The 21911-nt window shown below is 39.6% G+C and overlaps 1 gene segment (V, D, J or C); it reads left to right on the plus strand.

Moving 5' to 3' along the window:
• Positions 1 to 14475: 14475 nt before the first annotated feature.
• LOC131980239 (T cell receptor alpha variable 38-2/delta variable 8-like) lies at positions 14476 to 14910 on the plus strand (the record flags this gene model as incomplete). The annotated part of the segment is given in 2 exon segments: positions 14476 to 14521; positions 14612 to 14910. Coding segments are annotated over 2 exon segments (345 nt in total), but the record flags the coding sequence as incomplete, so codon positions are not given.
• Between the last annotated feature and the right edge of the window lie 7001 nt (positions 14911 to 21911).

The following is a 21911-nucleotide window of genomic DNA, read 5'->3' on the forward strand; positions in this document are numbered from 1 at the left end:
AGATTTTAAAACCTCACAATGTGTAAAGAACCTGGGCGTCATTTTTGACTCTGAGCTAAGTTTTATTCCTCATATTAAAAATACAACAAAGATAGGTTTTTACCATCTTAAGAACATAGCCAGAGTCCGCCCGTTTCTCTCCCAGGCCAACACGGAGGTGCTGATGCATGCTTTTATCTCTTGTCGTTTAGACTATTGTAATGCCCTGCTCTCTGGTCTTCCCAAAAACAGCATCCACAACCTACAATTATTACAAAACTCAGCCGCACGCGTGCTGACGAGGACCAGAGGGCGGGAGCACATTACACCGGTTTTAAAATCACTGCATTGGCTCCCCGTGTGTTTCAGGATTGATTTTAAGGTTCTTTTACTAGTTTTTAAATGTCTTAACGGTCTTGGGCCATCTTATCTATCTGATATGCTTTTATCATATCAACCCTCGCGGGTCCTGAGGTCCTCTGGCACCGGCCTTTTAATCATTCCAAGAGTTAAAACTAAAACCTACGGGGAGGCTGCATTTAGCCATTATGGCCCGCGCCTATGGAACAGCCTGCCAGAGGACATCAGGACCGCAGAGACTGTTGATGTTTTTAAAAGGAGGCTCAAGACCCATCTGTTTGGTCTAGCTTTTAACTGATTATTTTACTATTTATTTATTTATTTATTTATTTATTTATTCCCGTTGTATTTTAGTTTTTATCTTTTATTTTCTATCCTGTTGTCTTTTAGTCTTCTAGTTTTTACCCTATCCTGTTGTCTTTTAGTCTTTTAGTTTTTATCTTGTCTTTTAGTCTTTTAGTTTTTATCCTGTCCTGTTGTCTTTTAGTCTTTTAGTTTTTATCCTGTCCTGTTGTTTTTTAGTCTTTTAGTTTTTATCTTGTCTTGTTGTCTTTTAATCTTTTAGTTTTTATCCTGTCCTGTTGTCTTTTAGTCTTTTAGTTTAATTCCTGTTGTCTTTTAGTCTTTTAGTTTTTATCCTGTTGTCTTTTAATCTTTTAGTTTTTATTCTGTCCTGTTGTCTTTTAGTCTTTTAGTTTTTAGCTCCAGTGTTTCCTCATGGGGGCCTCCTCACTGGGGGGTGTGTTGGGTCTGCCCATGGGGATGTGGTCTTGGGGACTCCCGGGGCCCGGGGGGCTGGGCGGCTCTGCACCATGTGTGGAGTCCGCCTCGGTCTCCCCGGGTCCTGGTGGTCTCTGTGATGGCGTCCTCTATGGCTGTGGGCTCTGCCGCCTCTCAGTGTGGATGCTCCCACAGGTTGCTTTTTCCTCATCTGGATCCTCGGTGCCTTGCCATGTCTCTACACTGTCAATCAATATGTGCTGTGTGTGAGTCTGAGTGTGTTTGTGTGCGTGCATGACTAAATGCGAGTGTGCATGTTTGTGTATGTATACTTACAGATGTGTATGTGGGGGAGGGAGGGGTGGGTTTTGTCATTTTTATTGTTTGTTTTTTCTTATTTTTTGTAAAGCACTTTGTGTTGCATTTTTATGTATGAAAAGCGCTATATAAATAAAGTTTGATTTGATTTGATTTGATTCTGTCAGGCTGTAATTTCTTGTGGTGTACCACAGGGTTGAATCACAGGTCCTCTCATTTTATATTTGTTTTTTGCTTTTGGATCAATTTATTTCTGAAAACAACATTAATGTTATTTGTGTTGTTGGCACAATGTGATCATATATTCCATTAACCATTGTACAAGTTGACTGAGTTTCCCAGTTTTCAATTCAATACAATGAATATATCTTTCTTATATTTTATCACTTAACCTAAAATAGGCTTACATTTTAAAGTGTGGACAAACTGAATAACAGTGCATTACACTTTAATTTGATCAATTACCCAGAAGCACACATTTTCTGGACGAACAAATAATTTCAGTGACCTAAACACTGACGGTTTAAAATCACCAAAAGGTGATTATCTGGCCCCGCCCACTGACATTTACCAGAATAACTGACATGAATAATCCTCATTTTGCAGCTCTGGGTTCCATGAACAGCATAAATCCAGAACGTACTGAAGAACATGTTGCAGAGGGTAAAAACATCAACCTGACCTGTAAATATGATGGTGTTATCAACAGTATCCAACAATACCAGAGATCCAGATCAGAGTTCCTGCTCTACATCACAGAGGGAGGATCGATTCATCCAACTGTTTCTGAAGAAAGGCACAGAGAAAGGGCTGGAGAGTTGGTTGTTGGTGGAGCCCAGCAGTCCTTTGCTGGGTGTGGTTGCATACTGTTCACTGCTGGTTTCCAGGTTGAGTTGCTTGATACACACCACTCTTTAAGGCAGGTGATATACCTTTTACCGTGGCCTTGGGCTGAGTGCTGTTGGTTTGTGTTCACTAATCAAAATGAAATTGTATTAATTTATTATATTAAGTCTTGATGCACAGCTTTGGTTTGGCGATGTCCACATAGGACTCAAGCAGGATAATCAGAGAGCAGTCGGGGGAGGGTGGGCTACGTGCCATCAGAACCTCTTATCTCTGGAGAAAGGTCTCAGTAGGAGGCCCCAAGCTTGTTCTCTAACCGATGATGTTATCAGACATCTCTAGGGGTCCTAAATGGTAAATGGACTACACTTATATAGCGGTTTGATCCAAAGTCCTTTACACTACAGACTGTGCTCATTCATCCATTCACACACACATTCATACTGGTGGCCGAGGCTATCCTAAACAGTGCCACCTGCTACCATCAGGAGTTCATTCATACACAGATGAACACAGCATTAGGAGCCATTTGGGGTTCAGTATCTTGCTCAAGGATACTTCGACATGTAGGCTGCCACGGTCAGGGATCGAACCTCCAACCTAACAATCAGTGGGTTTCTGCTCTATGAACTGAGCCACAATCGGCTAAAATCATAAAAATTAACTTGATTTCAAGGAGATGGAGTTTGGAGATTTGTGTCCTCAGTTGGAGAATAAAGGGATCCAGAATGTTGTTTCCTTTACATTCAAACCAGTCCAGTTTGTACAAATAAGCAAAGTCCATCTATGGCACACCAGTGGACACAACAGTATTGTCACCACAAAATCAAACAATTATATTTACTCATCAATATAATTTTTCAGATATTAAAGTTGAGGAAGTGTAACTGAGAGAAGAGAAAATACAGATCTAAGAGGAGCCGAAGAGACTCAGGGAGGAGCTAAACTGTGACTGAACTATAGAAGAGAGAGGAACTTCTATATTCAACAGAGTTCAATACACAAACCATCAACATTACCTTTAATCAACATGCTGTCACTGCAGCACTGTGTGTTTTCTCTACTGGTTCTATCCATTCTAACAGGTACGTTACATTCTACATTTTTTAAAACTGTTTCACTTCATGTTTCATGAATGTCATTAATATCTAGGGAATGTTGTAACATAATACATAATAGACTTATTTCGTCCTTTAGCTGTCAGCTGTCAAGAACTCACTCCACTGAACACAGAAGAATCGAGTTTAGAAGGCAGCACTGTTACTCTGTCCTACAAATACTCCAAACAAGCTGATGGTGGTGATTATTTCTTCTGGTATCGACAATATCCAGGAAACCCACCAGAGTTCCTCATCCTTCACTTGAGGACAAAGAATGAAACAAAGTCTGGACTGTCTGTTAGCGTGAGGAAGGATAAAACCCATCTGGATCTGCAGATCTCCTCTGCTGCAGTGACAGACTCTGCTGTGTACTACTGTGCTGTGAGGCCCACAGTGACAGGAAACACCAAAACTCTGTACAAAAACACAAGCTGACACACTGACAAGCTGCTGGAAGCCTTTTCTCCACACTGTTGTACTGAAGGTTTTACCTCCACTAGAGGGCCACATTATCAAGTAGGCGGTGCACTACTTCTGCACTGTGTTCAACCATTCAGTCAATAATAAGTGCTGCTGTGAAGAGAACAATTCTCAGACTGAATGTTGAACATCAGCTAGTTTCTCCTGTTGATTTAAACCTTGTTGTAGAGATGGAACATTGGCTGTGGATTATTCTTGCTGCTCTTTTCTTTGGTAAGATACAAACAGCAACATCTTTTTATTCTTTCGAAAGATTTATATAAACTGGAGTTCAGAGCAGAAATCTCTGAACACTTTAGTTGTTTCTGTCCACAGAGTAACACTATACAGTTGACTTTTTGCACTGTCTTCTCCTCTCAGACTCATGAACAATGTTCGTCTAATGGATTCATTTTCTACACTTTTTCCAGGACTAATAGCTGGAGACAAAATCTCTCCTCGACAAGATGAAGCCAGTAAAAGAGAAGGAGAGTCTGTCACATTCACATGTGATTATGAATCATCTAGTGTTCTTTATCTTCACTGGTACAGACATCATTCTGACCTTCAGGCACCTCAGTTTATACTCTGGAAAGGAGCAAAAGGTTCAACGAGTGAATATAATCTTGATAATCAGCGATATGCATCTCAAACACCTGACAAGTCAACTGAACTGACCATTAAAAAGCTAACCCTGGCAGACACAGGTCTCTACTACTGTGCTCTAGAAACACAGTGATACAAAGTGTAGAAGAGGCTGTACAAAAACCTGAGCACAGATATGAGACTCCTCTTCAAAGAGGAGGGAAGTGGTATCCAAACCACAGCTTCATATCAGGCGGGTTCTGATTATTCCTGTTTTATCAGAGTCACTGTGGTTACAGCTGCTAATGAAACACTGTGGGAGGATTCACATGAGCAGCAAATCCACATCAAGGACAAACCAACTGTATGATGGTTCAAACACGAGACACGATGTCAACAAAGAAATGGACACTGTTCAACATGGTGGTCTGCATCCAAAATACACACTACAGCATTGACTAATAAAACTTAAAACCCCATAGAAGAATTACATTTTAACATCTGAAGTTTTTACCAAGTTATAGATTGAATCATTCATAAAAACAGAAGCTTCCACAATAACTCTGTCAATTTACATTCAAGAAATATTCTGAAAAGATCATGAAATGTCCTGAGTTGTTCAAATACACAACCTCCGCTCACTTCCAATCTTTTGACAAGTTTTCACCACGTGACCACCGATGTTGTACCCAACGTCACAATCACTGTTTTAAACATGGTCCTTTAACATTATGTTGCTTCACCATTGTTCACAATGCCATGCAGAGCATCACTTTTCGTAGCAAATCAATGTTACCCTCAGTGAGCAGCAGCAGACACTACTTTTAGGAGCCAAAGTGGTGACAACACTATGCAAAACCATTACAAAGCCAAGGCTTTCTGTTGTCTTCTGCGACAACTACTTCACAAGTTTCAACTTGGTCCAGAACCTGCAAACCTCCCTGGCTGTCAAGTGCATCGGCACGGTCCGACCCAAGTGCATTGGCGGAGCTACACTGATGACAGATAAAGAGCTGATGAAGTAAGGGTGTGGAGCATGTGATTACAGGTCTGCTGAAGGGGTGGTTGCAGTAAAATTGTTTGACAACAAATGTCTTAACCTTCTGAGCAATGCCTGTGGGATCACAGCTTTTTCACCTGTCAAACGGTGGAGCAAAGAGTCCAAGGCAAAGATTGCCATCTCGTGCCCGTCACTCATCCCTGCCTACAATGAGCATATGGGAGGGATCGATCTGTCTGACATGCTGGTACACCTTTACAAGACCCCAGCCAAGTCAAGGAGATGGTAAGTTCCCCTCTTTGGATACATCCTTGACCTGTGTGTCGCAAATTCCTGGCTGGTCTACAAGAGGGACTGTGGCCAACTGAACCAGACACCAATGTCTCTCAAAAGTTTCCGCCTGGCAGTCGCCCACAGTTTGAACCAAGTCAACAAGCCTGCATCCAAAGTTGGCCGAATATCATCCAGCTCTCCACCACCACAGAAGAAACTCTACACCCCAAGACCTTCACAACCAAAACCACAACCAGATGTGCGTTACGATAACCTTGGACATTGGCCACTTCACTGTGACAAGCTGGGCCGATGCAACCTCTGTCCAAAGAGTGTGTCAAGATAGAAATATCAGAAATTTTTCCCAGTGTTTAACGGAAACCAGAAGTGCTTTGTAGCATACCATCAGAAATAAATTGGAAACTTTGCTCAAAAAGCATTTGTGCTGTTGCACGACCACACTGCAGAGTTGTGTTGAGGTAAAAAGATGTGTAATTTTGTGTTTTGCAACATTTCCATTTCCCATTTCCATTGTTTTTCAGTGTTTTAATACAAACTAGCAAAGCTGAAAATGTTAAAAATTGAATGTTTCTTGCTTGTTGCAATATTTTCCTCTGTTAAAATGAAAAACAGCAACATTTTTGGTTGTTTATTTCTTTTTAAATTAGCATTTGATTTGATTTTTCTTCTATTTCTGGTATTTGTTAGCCTGGGTATACCCAGACTGCCTTGCACGCTCAAATTTAATTTCGAACTGCGGCGGAGTCTGGAAACCAGGAAGGATTCTTAGCCCTGTTTTAGGGATCCAATCACAGAGCGGGGAGGGACGGCAAGACGATGACGCGTACTACTCGGCACTTGGAAGCTTGTAGTTTTCCGGATCCAACATGGCTGCTGCAGACGCGAAACTCTCTTTAGCTGTAGATGGTGTTTTAAATAGTTTAGAGCGAAAGTTGAAAGGCGAAAGGTCTCTCGGCGGCTCCGCTGAGATCACCGGCGTTATGGTAGCGGGGCTATTAGCGTCGCTAGCGGCTATTAGCTCCGCTAGTGGCTAATAGCTAATAGCCGCTAGCGGCTAATAGCCCCACTACCGCGGACAGCGAAGCCGCCGAGAGTCCCGCAGCAGCTTGTTTATTGCCCATAAAATCAGTGGATGTGTGTGGCTGAATGACATGAGGGGGAATAAAGCGTGAAAATAAATAATCTTGCAGAAAGCGAGAACTGGAGGAGCAAAGCAGCAAACACTCTCTCACAGACACACACACAACAAACATCCATTTCTGTTGCTCTACTACGTCATCTGGTATAACTGATCTGATTGGCTCAGAGCTACCTACAGACGCTTTTGATAGACATTCTAAGCGTCAAATAAACGGCTCCGGAGGATCGTAAACCACACCTCCTCTACGGAAAAATACATTGCTCGTTGCCAGACTAGCCCTCATTTGAGAATAGTCTGGTGTTAGCCAGGCTAGGTATTTGTAGGAATTTCGCTACTTAGACCATGAAGCGATATCTCAACCATTTGGTAGAGGCTAAAAACCGTGGTGTCTATGAAAAAAAATTGTTTTGATTGTTTTTATTATTGACCAAAGGGAATAAGAAATGCAAACAAATAATTTCTCAATTGTTCTTTTCTTGGTGGGGTAGTTAAAGGGTTTCTAAGGCAGACTTACATATTAAAATGTGGACTAAAATGATAACAGTGCATTACACTTTAATTTGATCAATAACACAGAAGCACACATTTTCTGGACGAACAAATAATTTCGGTGACCTGAACACTGACAGTTTAAAAACACCAAAAGGTGATTATCTGGCCCCGCCCACTTACATTTACTTCAACCAATGATATCATTTCTGTCTCCAGAGCAGAAATGTTTGAGGAAGTAAAAGCACAGTCAGCTAGATGTTGAGGAGAAGGGCTGTGCAGCTCAGAGTTTAGTTTTTTCATTCTACTCAAGTGGAAGAACATGTTTGGCTTTAACAACTCCAAAGACATGTTGCTTTACCTCTTTTTACTTTCTTCTCTCTTAATAGGTGAGTGTTAGAACAGAGATTAAAGTTTCATTAACCAGCTGTATGATCCAGATATTTCATATTTACATGTTTATCTGTGAAAGGTAACAATGTATATGAAAAAGGCATGCTGTTGTGTTTTATTTCTTAAATCTCTTGATGTTAGAATTTCTTGCAGAATAACTGACATGAATAATCCTCATTTTGCAGCTCTGGGTTCCATGGACAGCATTAATCCAGAACGTACTGAAGAACATGTTGCAGAGGGCAGAAACATCAAACTGACTTGCAAATATGATGGTTCTATCTACAGTATCCAGTGGTACCGACAATACGAGAGATCCAGACCAGAGTTCCTGCTCTCCATCACAGAGGGAGGATCGATTCATCCAACTGTTTCTGATTTCTCAGCTCACATTAACAAAGCAGATAAACGTGTTGATCTGGAGATCATCTCAGCTAAAGAGACAGACTCTGCTGTGTACTACTGTGCTCTGCAGCCCACAGTGACAGGAAACACCAAAACTCTGTACAAAAACCTTTGGAGCAAAGACAACACAATACTCCACAACATCCACTAGAGGGAGTCACACACTGATAAACTTGTATAGTGTGTAATGTTACAATCTACATTCTTTGTAGAGGTGATAATGACTGAAAATGAGGGCAAATGTGTTTCAGTGAAACAACAGTTCTGAAGGTAATGAATGTTTTCTGTGATATGATTCATATGAACAATAGCTTATCATAATTTAATGAAATTGTTGTGATTGTGCCACATGTGAATCTTGGGTTTACTTGTGAATTTGAACCGATGTGGATTAAATGAAGCAGCATTTCCATCCACCTCCATTTTGGCTCTCTGATAAGAAACAGCCAGAGATCTCCCCTCCATTTTGGGCATCTGACAAGGAACAGAGAGATGCCTCTCTCCCAGGATGCCTTGCGTTTATGACACCTACAGACAACCCATTGGTCAAGAGACCGTTGACACCGCAGGTGGTCCACTGTTAAGACCAGATCTCCACCTCTGATCTCTGTCTTTCTCCACTGGCCACAGGAGGGAACAGAGGTCTGCGTCCCCAGAGACCAGAACCCCCCTCCTCCTCCTCTTTATGGCTTCATTTTTGAGTCATAAGTCACACGAGCGATAACACATCTGCACGCTTAAATTATTCCGTATCACGCTTGCAGATTTCAACTGCCGCGCGCACTTGTTTGATCTTCATGCACATATTCACAGACCAAGTGAAGCAGAGGCAGGTGCAAGCAAGTAAAAAGCAACAGCAACACACACAAAAAACACTGTGGAGCTACCTTGAACGCATGCTGGCTCGATCCAGCTTTTGCTCTCTCTCCCCTGTGCTCAGTCTCAGTGGAGCTCTACTCGCTCGAAGCAAGGACTTTTGACACATTGGGGTCGGGGACCAAGGCTGACCCTGGCCCTCTTATGATTAGTCATTTTCCAGCCCTCAACGTGGGTGCCATTTCAGTTTTCTAGCAGCGGCATCATGTAAACAACAACAACAACGGTTGTTTCATGACGTTCAGGACCACAACTCTCCGCTTCATCACTGGTAATAAAAAGGTTAAAAAGTGCTGTTTCTTGTTTCTATTCAGTTAAATTGTTGTGTAAATACTACTACTACTACTACTACTAATAGCCTAGTATGGATTAGAATATATAATAAATTGTAAATAAAAACAGACACTGTTTTATATGCCTTTTACAATGGACATCATACAAATGATCATACAGTAGTTAAAAGTGTTAGATCCATGGGTTTGCTGTGACACGGAGCAGAGAATTGCAGTCCGGTGGTGCAGGCTGTCTCTCTGAAGCAGTCGTCTTAATTTACGTTAGTCTTCTTAGACAGACTTCCACAAACATTGAAAGACTTTGTGATCATATCCTTGTCCAGGTTTCTGCTATGTTGGTTTTATTTAACGTTGCATCATTAATTGTGATGGTTAGTTACCGTATTTCCCCAATAAATAGCCGGTCTCATATAATGGCCGGCGGGGTGTTTATATGGACAAATAAAGGCCGGACCCAAGCACAGGCCGGATCAAAACATAAAAAAAAAACAATAGAAAAAAAGAAAAAGAAACCTGGATCAAACTTTCCTTAACGCCCTCTACCGAAAAGGATTTCTCCCCTTTTCTCAACTGAACTGTGACAAATGTAACTTGCCTTCGACAAGAAAATCAGCAAGGACTTTAAGTAGGATTTGCCCTGCAATCAATGATTTGGTTTATATGTGGGTTTTAAGTATAATTGTTGTGATATTGGTACAGCTAAATCATTTGAAGTTGTATGTTAACCTTGCTTTACACAGACGTACATGCAAACTAACTCAACTAACTTCTTTAATTTGACACACTGATTCACATAAAATATACTTTCCCTTGGCTTTAAACAAACACAGTTGGTAGCAACTCACTGCAGCACATGGCCAGTGTCCTCCAAGACAGGAAAGGCCATTTCTCCCTCCAATCACAGCATGGGATTTACAACGCTTTGTCTTGAGACACACACACACAAACACACACAACACAAACACAAACACACCTTTCTCTCTTTTGTAAGCCTACACTGTAGATAAGCTTAGATTAGACCTTGTAGCTCTATACTCTATAGATGTGTGCTTTTCTTTGCTTTTACTTGTTTATTCAGTATAAATACCTTTTTGAACACACATGTTGTCTATTTAATGTTGTACACTGTGAACAATATGTCAACCTCTTCTATGAAAAATAATTCCAAATTCCTTCAACCATTACTAAAAATAAATATGGTGATTTGATTATCATTAATTATTAGTCAGTGTTCCAAATTATAGGCTTTATTTTTCTCTGTTTTAAAGAGTGGTGCCCTTTTTCGAGGTGATTAGAGTAAATCAAGTCATATCATTTATATTATTTATGATAATTTTTAATGATTCTGATAGCCATCGAACCACAGTTTTGAAATGTGAGAGCCACAAAAGTGTTGCTCAGGTTCATCATTACATATTTTATAGCTTTATGGGAGGGATAGCATTCATGATAACGCCCTTTTATTTGTATATTGGAAGCCCCATGAAAGGTAACATCTATTCATAAAAGAGGCATCCTAAATCCCCAGCATAATCAACAAATCCTATATCATCTCATCGAGCTTGAACTCTGTAGAATAACTGTTTTGTTGTGACAAACTGTCATCATGACTGAAACCAAAATAATGTATTAAAAAAGAGTGCATCATATATACATATATATATATATATATATATATATATATATATATATATAAATTATTTGAAGTCACAGACTGAAGATTTGTAAATGTTGTTTTTTTTTTATCTTTGTTTTAAAAAAACAGCTTCTTTGTTGTTCTGATAGGCTGATTTCTTGTGGTGTGCCACATGGTTCAATCATAGTTCCTCTTACTTTCTGTTTAGATGTTTTCAGTGGACTAATGGATCTGTAAACACATCAGTTTTCATTTGTTTTTCTGACAGTGAATAAATACCTGTTTCATTAAAACCCAATTCTTATTGCAGCTGGTTTATTACTGGTGTTCCAGACCTTTCTGCAGCTGAGTGAACAATGATCATCTCCAGCTGGTCCAAAATGCTGCTACCAGTCTGTTAACCAGGAGGAAGTGTAACTGAGAGAAGAGAAAATACAGATCTGAGAGGAGATGGAGAGACTCAGGGAGGAGCTAAACTGTGACTGAACTATAGAAGAGAGAGGAACTTCTATATTCAACAGAGTTCAATACACAAACATCAACATTACCTTTATTCAACATGCTGTCACTGCAGCACTGTGTGTTTTCTCTACTGTTTCTATCCATTCTAACAGGTACGTTACATTAAAGAGAAAAAAATTACTTAATGCAATGTTTCTCGTGTCTGAATCTTTTCAGACTTTTACAAAATAGTATAACACATTCAACTTTCCCTTTAGGTGTCAGCTGTGAAGAACTCACTCCACTGAAGACAGAAGAGTCCAGTTTAGAAGGCAGCACTGTTACTCTGTCCTACAGATACTCCAAAGAAGCAGCTGTAACTGATTATTTCTTCTGGTATCGACAATATTCAGGAAACCCACCAGAGTTCCTCATCCTTCACTTGGGGACAAAGAATGAAACAAAGTCTGGACTGTCTGTTAGCGTGAGGAAGGATAAAACCCATCTGGATCTGCAGATCTCCTCTGCTGCAGTGACAGACTCTGCTGTGTACAACTGTGCTGTGAGGCCCACAGTGACAGGAAACACCAAAACTCTGTACAAAAACACAAGCTGACACACTGACAAGCTGCTGGAAGCCTTTTCTCCACACTCTTGCTGCTCTTTTCTTTGGTAAGATACAAACAGCAACATGTTATTACTTTCTAAAGATTTATATAAACTGGAGTTCAGAGCAGAAATCTCTGAACAGTTAAGTTGTTTCTGTCCACAGAGTAACACTGAACAGTTGACTTTTTCCACTGTCTTCTCCTCTCAGACTCATGAACAATGTTCTTCTAATGGATTCATTTTCTACACTTTTTCCAGGACTAATAGCTGGAGACAAAATCTCTCCTCGACAATATGAAGTGAGTAAAAGAGAAGGAGAGTCTGTCACACTCACATGTGATTATGAAGGAACTTCTAGACCTTATCTTCACTGGTACAGACATCATTCTGACCTTCAGGCACCTCAGTTTATACTCTGGAAAGTAGCAAAAGGTTCAACGAGTGAATATAATCCTGAAAATCAGCGATATGAATCTAAAACACCTGGCAAGTCAACTGAACTGACCATTAAAAAGCTAACCCTGGCAGACACAGGTCTCTACTACTGTGCTCTAGAGACACAGTGATACAAAGTGTAGAAGAGGCTGTACAAAAACCTGAGCACAGATATGAGACTCCTCTTCAAAGAAGAGGGAAGTGGTATTCAAACCACAGCTTCATATCAGACGGATTCTGATTATTCCTGTTTTATCAGAGTCACTGTGGTTACAGCTGCTAATGAAACACTGTAGGGGGATTCACATGAGCAGCAAATCCACATCAAGGACAAACCAACTGTATGATGGTTCAAACACAAGACACGATGACAACAAAGAAATGGACACTGTTCAACATGGTGGTCTGCATCCAAAATACATACTACAGCATTAATTAATAAAGTAAAACAAAAAAACAGAAGAATTACATTTTAACATCTGAAGTTTTACCAAGTTATAGATTGACTCATTCATAAAAACAAACTTCCACAATAACTCCACCTGTAACGGGTTGTGTATGGACCCAATTGCAGCACACAGGATACCAGGAACACTTGGTCAGTGCTTTAAATGTAAACCTTGGCAGGTACAGACCAAAGCAAGCAATATGCACTTTGAACTGCTTGAATGTGACAACAAAGTCTCTTAAAGTCTCTGGCAGCGAAGCTGGTTCGACTGGCAGGGAAACTCCAAGTCAGGGACAGAAGGCTGGTGAGTTTACCGGGGATCAGGCATGACGGGTAAATCAGAGGCAGGCAGGGTATGCAACAGGAAATCAGTCCGAGGGAAATCGCTGGAAAGTCTGTCTTTGAAGAGCTGAGAATAATCTGGCAGTGAGTGTGAGTGAGGCAGGAGTCTTTATAGTGGCTTGATTAGTGATCAGAGGCAGCTGGGTGAACAGGTGAAGAGAGTCTGGCCTATTGAGGAGGGAGTGGCTGACAGGTGGAGTGAGGAGGAGGCAGGCTCAGTGGAAAGTTACTGGGAGACAGAGCTGAACTGTGACACTACCATCTTTAAATTAGACCTCTTAGGCTGCAGAGGACCAAACAATACTAAACTGTCCATTTACGTTCAAGAGATATTCTGAAAAGATCATCAAAAGTCGCTCAGTATACAATCTCAGTTTACTTACAATTGTTTGAATATAAACCTAAGATTTTGCAGCATGATTTTTTTATATTCTGTGTGGTATGTAACAACTTAAATGCTGGAGCGGGCCACAATTTTTCATTGACACTACCACAGGGCCACATATAGGACCGTGCACTTAACCAGATATCATGAAACTGCAATTTTAAATATGTTTAAAGTGCAGTATCTTAAGCCATAAGAACCCAGACCCAGTTATCCTTAAAGGAAAATTATGGGGGATACACAACAGAACAAGTTGACCACCTAGAACACATTTATGATGTTTAAAAAAAATACTAGCCCTAAATGTCACTTAAAGTGAGGAGGCGGGCCGTATGCGTCCCCTGGGCCTCCAGTTGCCCATCCCTGCACTATGTGATCACCTCTCATGTGCCAAACACTACAATAGCTGATTTAAACACGTTGTTAATAAAGAACAGAGTTCGGGTTGAAAGAAACACTTCTGCTATCCATACTGTAACCTCTGACTACAGGACATGAACACCGGTCTCCTGATTGACAGAAAGATGTTTTGACCTGCCACCCCTCCAACCGCCCTCAGGAGACTTACATGGTCTTTAACTTCATGTTCCTTCATCAGCAGTCAAAGTTTCATGGGATACCTACGAACTACATCACATTATGTTTTGTATAAAATCATATGAATTGTTCCTGTGAACAGTCTGACTTTTTTCATGCACTGAAGCAAAGTGAATCTGCAGCAGCTGTAAGACAGAAAAAAAAGGTCACCTGGATAGTCCTATGATGACCACATACAAGAGCTGTTACAGGGCTGTGAGTGAGCTCTGTCACTGTGATCAGGTTCCTCCTTCTAATCCACCATCTTAGTGTTGATGAGGACTAAACAGAGTTCACAGCCTTCTTTATACTTGCTGGAGCTCAGAGTTCCTTAACACTGCAGAGATGACGCCTCTGTTCATCTCAGCGCTGCTGGCTGCTGTGAGCTTTGGTATGAACACAACTCTCTTTCTTTGAGATCAGTCCAACACTGACATGATTCTGTAGCAGCACACTGACATTGTTTGTTACTGTTTTACAGAATGCAGAGCACAAACAGACAGCATGCTGCAACCAGCAGGAGAAAAGCCTGCTGCTGAAGGACAGACAGTAACACTTGGCTGTCAGTACACAAGCTCTTCATCAAATCATTATCTCTTCTGGTACAAACAGGACGGAAACAACAGCCCCAAATTCATCCTGAGCCGCTTTAAGATCGGCTTGGGGAAAAGAGAGGACGGGGACAGATTTTCAGCTGTACTGAATTCAACCTCAAGATCGGTTCCTCTGAAGATCCAGAAGCTTCAGCTGTCTGACTCTGCTGTGTACTACTGTGCTCTGCAGCCCACAGTGACAGGAAACACCAAAACTCTGAACAAAAACCTTTGGAGCAAAGACAACACAATACTCCACAACATCCACTAGAGGGAGTCACACACTGGTTAACTGTTAAAATGGTTTGAAATGATACAGTGTAGATTATTTCTAGTGGAGGTAAAACAAGAGGAAATGAAGCTCTAAATATTAAACAGAATTAAGGCAAGTGTTTTTTACAACAACAACAACAACAACAACAACAACAAGAGTTCTGATCATGATGAGGAGTTGTGGGATATTATATGTAAAAGTCATTGTTATAATGGAGTGGATCAAATATCCTACGACATCTAATAGAGCTTCAACTCTAAAATAACTATTGCTGCTAAAATGTGACACCATATGAAATATGCAATTAATATAGTGTATTCATCAATTTTATGGTGATCATTTCATGCCTTGTAGTTTGTCAATATATTATATTTAAAAACAATATTTACAAATTACAATTTCAAAAAGGGGCCTTTAATGTGGTTGATGTAGATATTGTTGTGATCTTTAGAAAATACGTTTTTGTGGTGTACCACAGGTTTCAATCCTCGGTCATCTCATTTTCTATTTACATGATGTTTTCAGATCAGTTGATGAATAAGAACAACATTGATTTTCATTGTTTTGTTGACAATATGAGATTAAGGTGCTAATAAAATGAATTTATCTCTAGCAGCTGGTGTACATGTAGAGTGCTGGTGTTCAAGACCTTTCTACAGCTGGGTGGTTCAGAATGCTGCTAACAGACTGTCAACCAGGAGGAAGTGTAGAGATTCAGGGAGGAGCTAAACTGTGACTGAACTATAGAAGAGAGAGGAACTTCTATTTTCAACAGAGTTCAATACACAAACTGTCAACATTACCTTTATTCAACATGCTGTCACTGCAGCACTGTGTGTTTTCTCTACTGTTTCTATCCATTCTAACAGGTATGTTAAATGAAACAGAAAGGAGTTGTTTAATGCAAATGTTTCTTGTGTCTGAGTCTTTTCAGACTTTTATAATATTGTATGACATATTAAACTCTCCCTTCAGGTGTCAGCTGTCAAGAACTTACTCCACTGAAGACAGAAGAGTCCAGTTTAGAAGGCAGCACTGTTACTCTGTCCTACAGTTACTCAAAAGAAGCAACTGGTAGTGATCAATTCTACTGGTATCGACAATATCCAGGAAACCCACCAGAGTTCCTCATCTTTCACTTGGGGACAAAGAATGAAACAAAGTCTGGACTGTCTGTTAGCGTGAGGAAGGATAAAACCCATCTGGATCTGCAGATCTCCTCTGCTGCAGTGACAGACTCTGCTGTGTACTACTGTGCTGTGCAGCCCACAGTGACAGGAAACACCAAAACTCTGTACAAAAACACAAGCTGACACACTGACAAGCTGCTGGAAGCCTTTTCTCCACACTGTTGTACTGAAGGTTTTACCTCCACTAGAGGGCCACATTATCAGGTAGGCGGTGCACTACTTCTGCACTGTGTTCAACCATTCAGTCAATAATAAGTGCTGCTGTGAAGAGAACAATTCTCAGACTGAATGTTGAACATCAGCTAGTTTCTCCTGTTGATTTAAACCTTGTTGTAGAGATGGAACATTGGCTGTGGATTATTCTTGCTGCTCTTTTCTTTGGTAAGATACAAACAGCAACATGTTATTACTTTCTAAAGATTTATATAAACTGGAGTTCAGAGCAGAAATCTCTGAACAGTTAAGTTGTTTCTGTCCACAGAGTAACACTGAACAGTTTACTTTTTCCACTGTCTTCTCCTCTCAGACTCATGAACAATGTTCTTCTAATGGATTCATTTTCTACACTTTTTCCAGGACTAATAGCTGGAGACAAAATCTCTCCTCGACAAAATGAAGTCAGTAAAAGAGAAGGAGAGTCTGTCACACTCACATGTGATTATGAAACATCTTATAGTAATCCTTCTCTTCACTGGTACAGACATCATTCTGACCTTCAGGCACCACAGTTTATACTCTGGAAAGGAGCAAAAGGTTCAACGAGTGAATATAATCTTGATAATCAGCGATATGAATCTAAAACACCTGGCAAGTCAACTGAACTGACCATTAAAAAGCTAACCCTGGCAGACACAGGTCTCCACTACTGTGCTCTAGAAACACAGTGATACAAAGTGTAGAAGAGGCTGTACAAAAACCTGAGCACAGATATGAGACTCCTCTTCAAAGAAGAGGGAAGTGGTATTCAAACCACAGCTTCATATCAGACGGATTCTGATTATTCCTGTTTTATCAGAGTCACTGTGGTTACAGCTGCTAATGAAACACTGTGGGAGGATTCACATGAGCAGCAAATCCACATCAAGGACAAACCAACTGTATGATGGTTCAAACACGAGACACGATGTCAACAAAGAAATGGACACTGTTCAACATGGTGGTCTGCATCCAAAATACATACTACAGCATTAACTAATACAACTAAAAAAACCCATAGAAGAATTACATTTTAACATCTGAAGTTTTACCAAGTTATAGATTGACTCATTCATAAAAACAGAAGCTTCCACAATAACTCCACCATCTTTGTATTTGTCCTCTCAGGCTGCAGAGGACCAAACGATACTAAACTGTCAATTCACATTCAAGAAATATTCTGAAAAGATCGTGAAAAGTCCTGTTTTGTTCAAATATATAATCTCAATTTACTTACAATTATTCAAGCATTAAACCAAAACATTTTGCTCCATGATTTGTTTGATATTCTGCGTGACATGTGACGAGCACTGTTTTCACCATGGGATCACCGCTCATGTGCCAACACCACAATCGCTGTTTTAAACACATTCTTAATGCTGTATAAGTTAGATTTCAGCACCAAAACTATTGACTTGAGGTTAAGTGAAAAGAACAGTTAGGGTTAAAAAAAAAAAAAACAACACTTCTGCAATACATACAGTAACTACTGACTACAGGACATGAACACCAGTTTCCTGATTGAAAGACAGATTTTTTTTACCCATCTGCCACACCTCCCATCACCCTCTGGAGACTTACGTGGTCTTTAACTTCATGTTGCTTCTCCAGCAGTCAAAGTTTCATGGGATACCTACACAGCAAATCTGCCAGTGTTCATTTTTCAGTGTTAGTTGAAATCAATAGAGTTCAGTGTTATTTTAACACCATAAAGATAAAAAAAAAGTAACACTTTCGGAGTTATTTTCGGCATTACGTTCAATCAACACCAGGAGTGTTAAATTGACCACGCCCTCATTTGCGGTGAAGAATGAACTCTCCACATCCTGCAGTCACCATTTTCTCTGTACTCGCCAAGGTAAGTTTTATTTGATTAAATGTCAAGTTTCAGGGGAAACTTGGTCAAGAAATATCATTCATTGTTTATTGAATGTCGTTTGTACAAAATATTTAATCTCCAAATGCAACAACCCATTTTAGACCATTTTTTGTCGAACTGACCGTTACGCTAACTTGAACTTTGTAAAGATGACTAACCGCTACCAAACATTATTTAAGGACACTCTGCAGTTGGAGCAATGTAATCTATAATTGTTGCAATTTTTTTTTCTACAACGGTCATTTTCTGAAAGCTTTCACCAGGAGATGACATTAAAGATATACAGCAGACTAAGCAAGGAAGAGAGGAGAGCATGTGTTAGCTTAAATTTAACCGTTTAAAGTTTCAACCGTGTTCACAGTCGTGTCCAAAGGATGAGTTACAAGTTAATGTTAAAATAATGTGACATTAGGCCTACTTCCAATAACTTGCCATTATCAAAGGCAGTGGTACATGTTGTAGCTTCATAGCTTCGCTAACCATAAGTAGGCCTATCATAGCCCCTCCGCGGTCACTTCTGCTTGAATTAGACATGTTGGAGGAGGCTTATTTAAGAAAGCGGCCAGAGTTAATGATTTACCCGCTGCATTTACGTTTACCGCGCTACTTTATTTTTTTCATTTCATGCTAAATATATACAACAAAAGTAAGTGACCTGCCTACACCAGCTGGGCCGTATAACCGTATTCCTACAGCCGTAATCCCTCCACGTCTCTTAGTGTTATATTTTCAAACCGCGTCAGCAGTGTATTACCAATTAAATATGCGTGTTCACTGCAGAGGACGACGATGAAGCCGAACCAACAAGTGCGTGGTGTTATTTTTTAATAATTTTAATAATTAATTAGACCTTATACCTTGCCACAACAACAAAGCTACATTGCTACCTCTCCTTTTTATATTAATGTAAACATCCGAACTTACCGTGTTCATTTTTTACTTGTCATGCTCACTTCCGGTCTGAAGAGACAGAGAATTGAGATCAAATAATACACAGGCATACATGAGATCATCATAGCTGCTAAATATCAATTTACAAGCTCACATGTGGTCGTTTTTTGATGTTAACCATCAATCTGTTTGTTCTGATCCAATTGTGAATATAACACATTTAGGAATGACGATTATATAATATTTAATTTAGAATTGTCTCTTTCAATATTGTGTTTGAGGTAGAATTACCATGAAATAAATTAACTGTTTTTATTTGTTTATTTAATACTTCTCTAGTAAATACTTCCTTTGCAATCTCCATAAACAAATATTCCATTATAATCATTTATTGGTGCTGGAAAAATGTAAATAGATTTGACATTGTTGTTAGTGTGTGTTGTATGTGCTGGTCTTCCCTTTGAAGGTGGTGACATGCTGGTTCCTGTAGAGTACGAGGGGGTGAGCAAATGGGTCAGGGTACCAACGACTGAGGATGTCTACAATTACCCTGAATTTCTGTAAGGAGGTATTTTCAGTGTCACATTAACAATAATTTCAAGGTTTCTGCTATTAATACAATTTTACGTTGATTTAATATAATGTTATGACCCTTAATGAAGTCATCATTTCTGTTTTAGTGCTGGCCAAATTTAGTTTGCCAGGTTTTTACTTCCTTGGTCCTGAAGGATTCTGCTTTAGTGGAAGTGGATGCTGTCATATTTTATGAACTTTTAAAATCATCCCAGGTGTCTTTTAAGGCGTTCATTGACAAGTGCAATGGTCTTTTCTTGATATCTGTATCACTGTAATTTTCATAAAGCTGTGTGTTTTTTGTAGACAGCTCTGTTTTGGACACATCTTCATAGGCCTCATTTATATTAGAGTGGTCACCATCACGTGCATCTGGTTCATCTTCAAATTGATCAAAACCTTGATCCTTGAGTCCACCAAAGCTTGAAAAAGGAAGCTGATTGAAGGACCTCCTGACAGCCAAATGGCAAGAGATGTAAGTTATCTTCAACGTAGTGTATCATATGTAATAAAAACCATCAGTGCTCATAGAAAGGGGAGACTTCAGAAAAAGAAGGAGAAAGACTTGTGACCAAATGATCCTGGTCAAGATTCTAAGGATGGTTTGGAAAACATATATGGCCTACAATATGTAGCAGTAAAACATTCAGAATACACCATTAGTAAATTAATTAACAATTTTCTTAAGGGTCTGATTTGTTTCAATTCAAACTTTAAATAGCTGATATTTTTTGCCATCACAAACAAGATACAAGAAACAACTGGGTACCTGTATGTTTTTTAATTATTATTATTAAATCAATGCTGTAAAAAAAGCCTGTAGAGCATATTCTTGGTGTGCGCTTTGATACATGCAGAGATAGAACAACTGGCACATATAGGCAAGTTCCCGTCAATGATAAATTCATGTATGTACCCATAATGGGCTCTCTTTCATCCATGTTTAGGAACAGTGAAGTCTCGTAAGCTTTCCAAAAAGCAAAAATACACCAGGAAGGTTTTTACACTGATCAAAATGATGGCTCGTACTTTAGGAAACACATTTTATTCTCACAACAAGATAATGCTCTTCAGATCCAGCATTTCTATGACGATTTTGAAACAGCTAATCCACTAGGCTCAAAAGAGTCCACAAACTTGGTTGCATTCACTTTATTTTGAGAAATTTGCCTCCAAAGCTAAATTCTGTGTTAATGAACATTCATCTTGTAGCCCTATTTCACTCAGAAGACGTGAGAAAGTATGGGTTTGACCCAATCCTAAACCCTCTTGTTGATGACCTCAAGATTTTAGAGACTGAAGGAATGCAAGTGCTGTCTTGGTCAGCAGTCTAGAAGGCAATGAGGCACTGGGTGAAACTTATGCGTGGTCAAATGTTTCCACAACTTCCTGGGTCAAAAGCTTTGGCACAGAGTATCAGGCTGGCATGTATGTATGTTCTGGTGTTGAAAATGAGATGCCTTTATTTAACCGGATTGTCAATGTAATTGTTCAAGATGAAAACTGTCATCTTTTGACTTGTAAAGTCTCAACAATGTATTTTGATGATCACTTAGATGCCTTTTGTATTGAGGAGAACACAGATGTCTTTACTTTGATTAGTGTAGATGACCTGGTGTACTATAGACCGTATGATAGACAGTATTCATATGGAAACACTGATGACCAGATGTACATTGTCCCATGCTGTAATTTTATATAAATCTATGCTGATCTGTCGTGTATTAAGATGATGAAAGTGGTGTACCTTTTTTTTAATACACTATTTGTGCAATTCATATGTCTTTCTTAATATTAATAGGTAGAGGTATGTAGTGAAGATATTTGAGTGGAAAGGGGCAGTGGTTGGCCACAATATTCTACACTTTCCAGAGTAAATTTTTATTACACTCATTGGTGTTAATATACTGGAGTTCAGTGTTGTCTGGTAGAGTTAATTTTCTAACACTTAACACCGGTGTTGAGTACTATCCACACTACTCGTGTTGGTTTTCAACTCCATGAGGTGTTAGCATAACTCTGGTTGAGTTTTAAATAATTGACACTTTGAACAGTGTTAAAACCAACACTCAAAAGAGTGGACACATATGAACACTTTCCCGGTGTTAAAATTAACAGTCTTAATTTAACATTGGCACATTTGCTGTGTACGAACTACATCACATTATGTTTCGTAGCAAATCATA

This window comes from Centropristis striata, chromosome 11 (genome assembly GCF_030273125.1).
Source record: "Centropristis striata isolate RG_2023a ecotype Rhode Island chromosome 11, C.striata_1.0, whole genome shotgun sequence".
NCBI lineage: Eukaryota > Metazoa > Chordata > Actinopteri > Perciformes > Serranidae > Centropristis > Centropristis striata.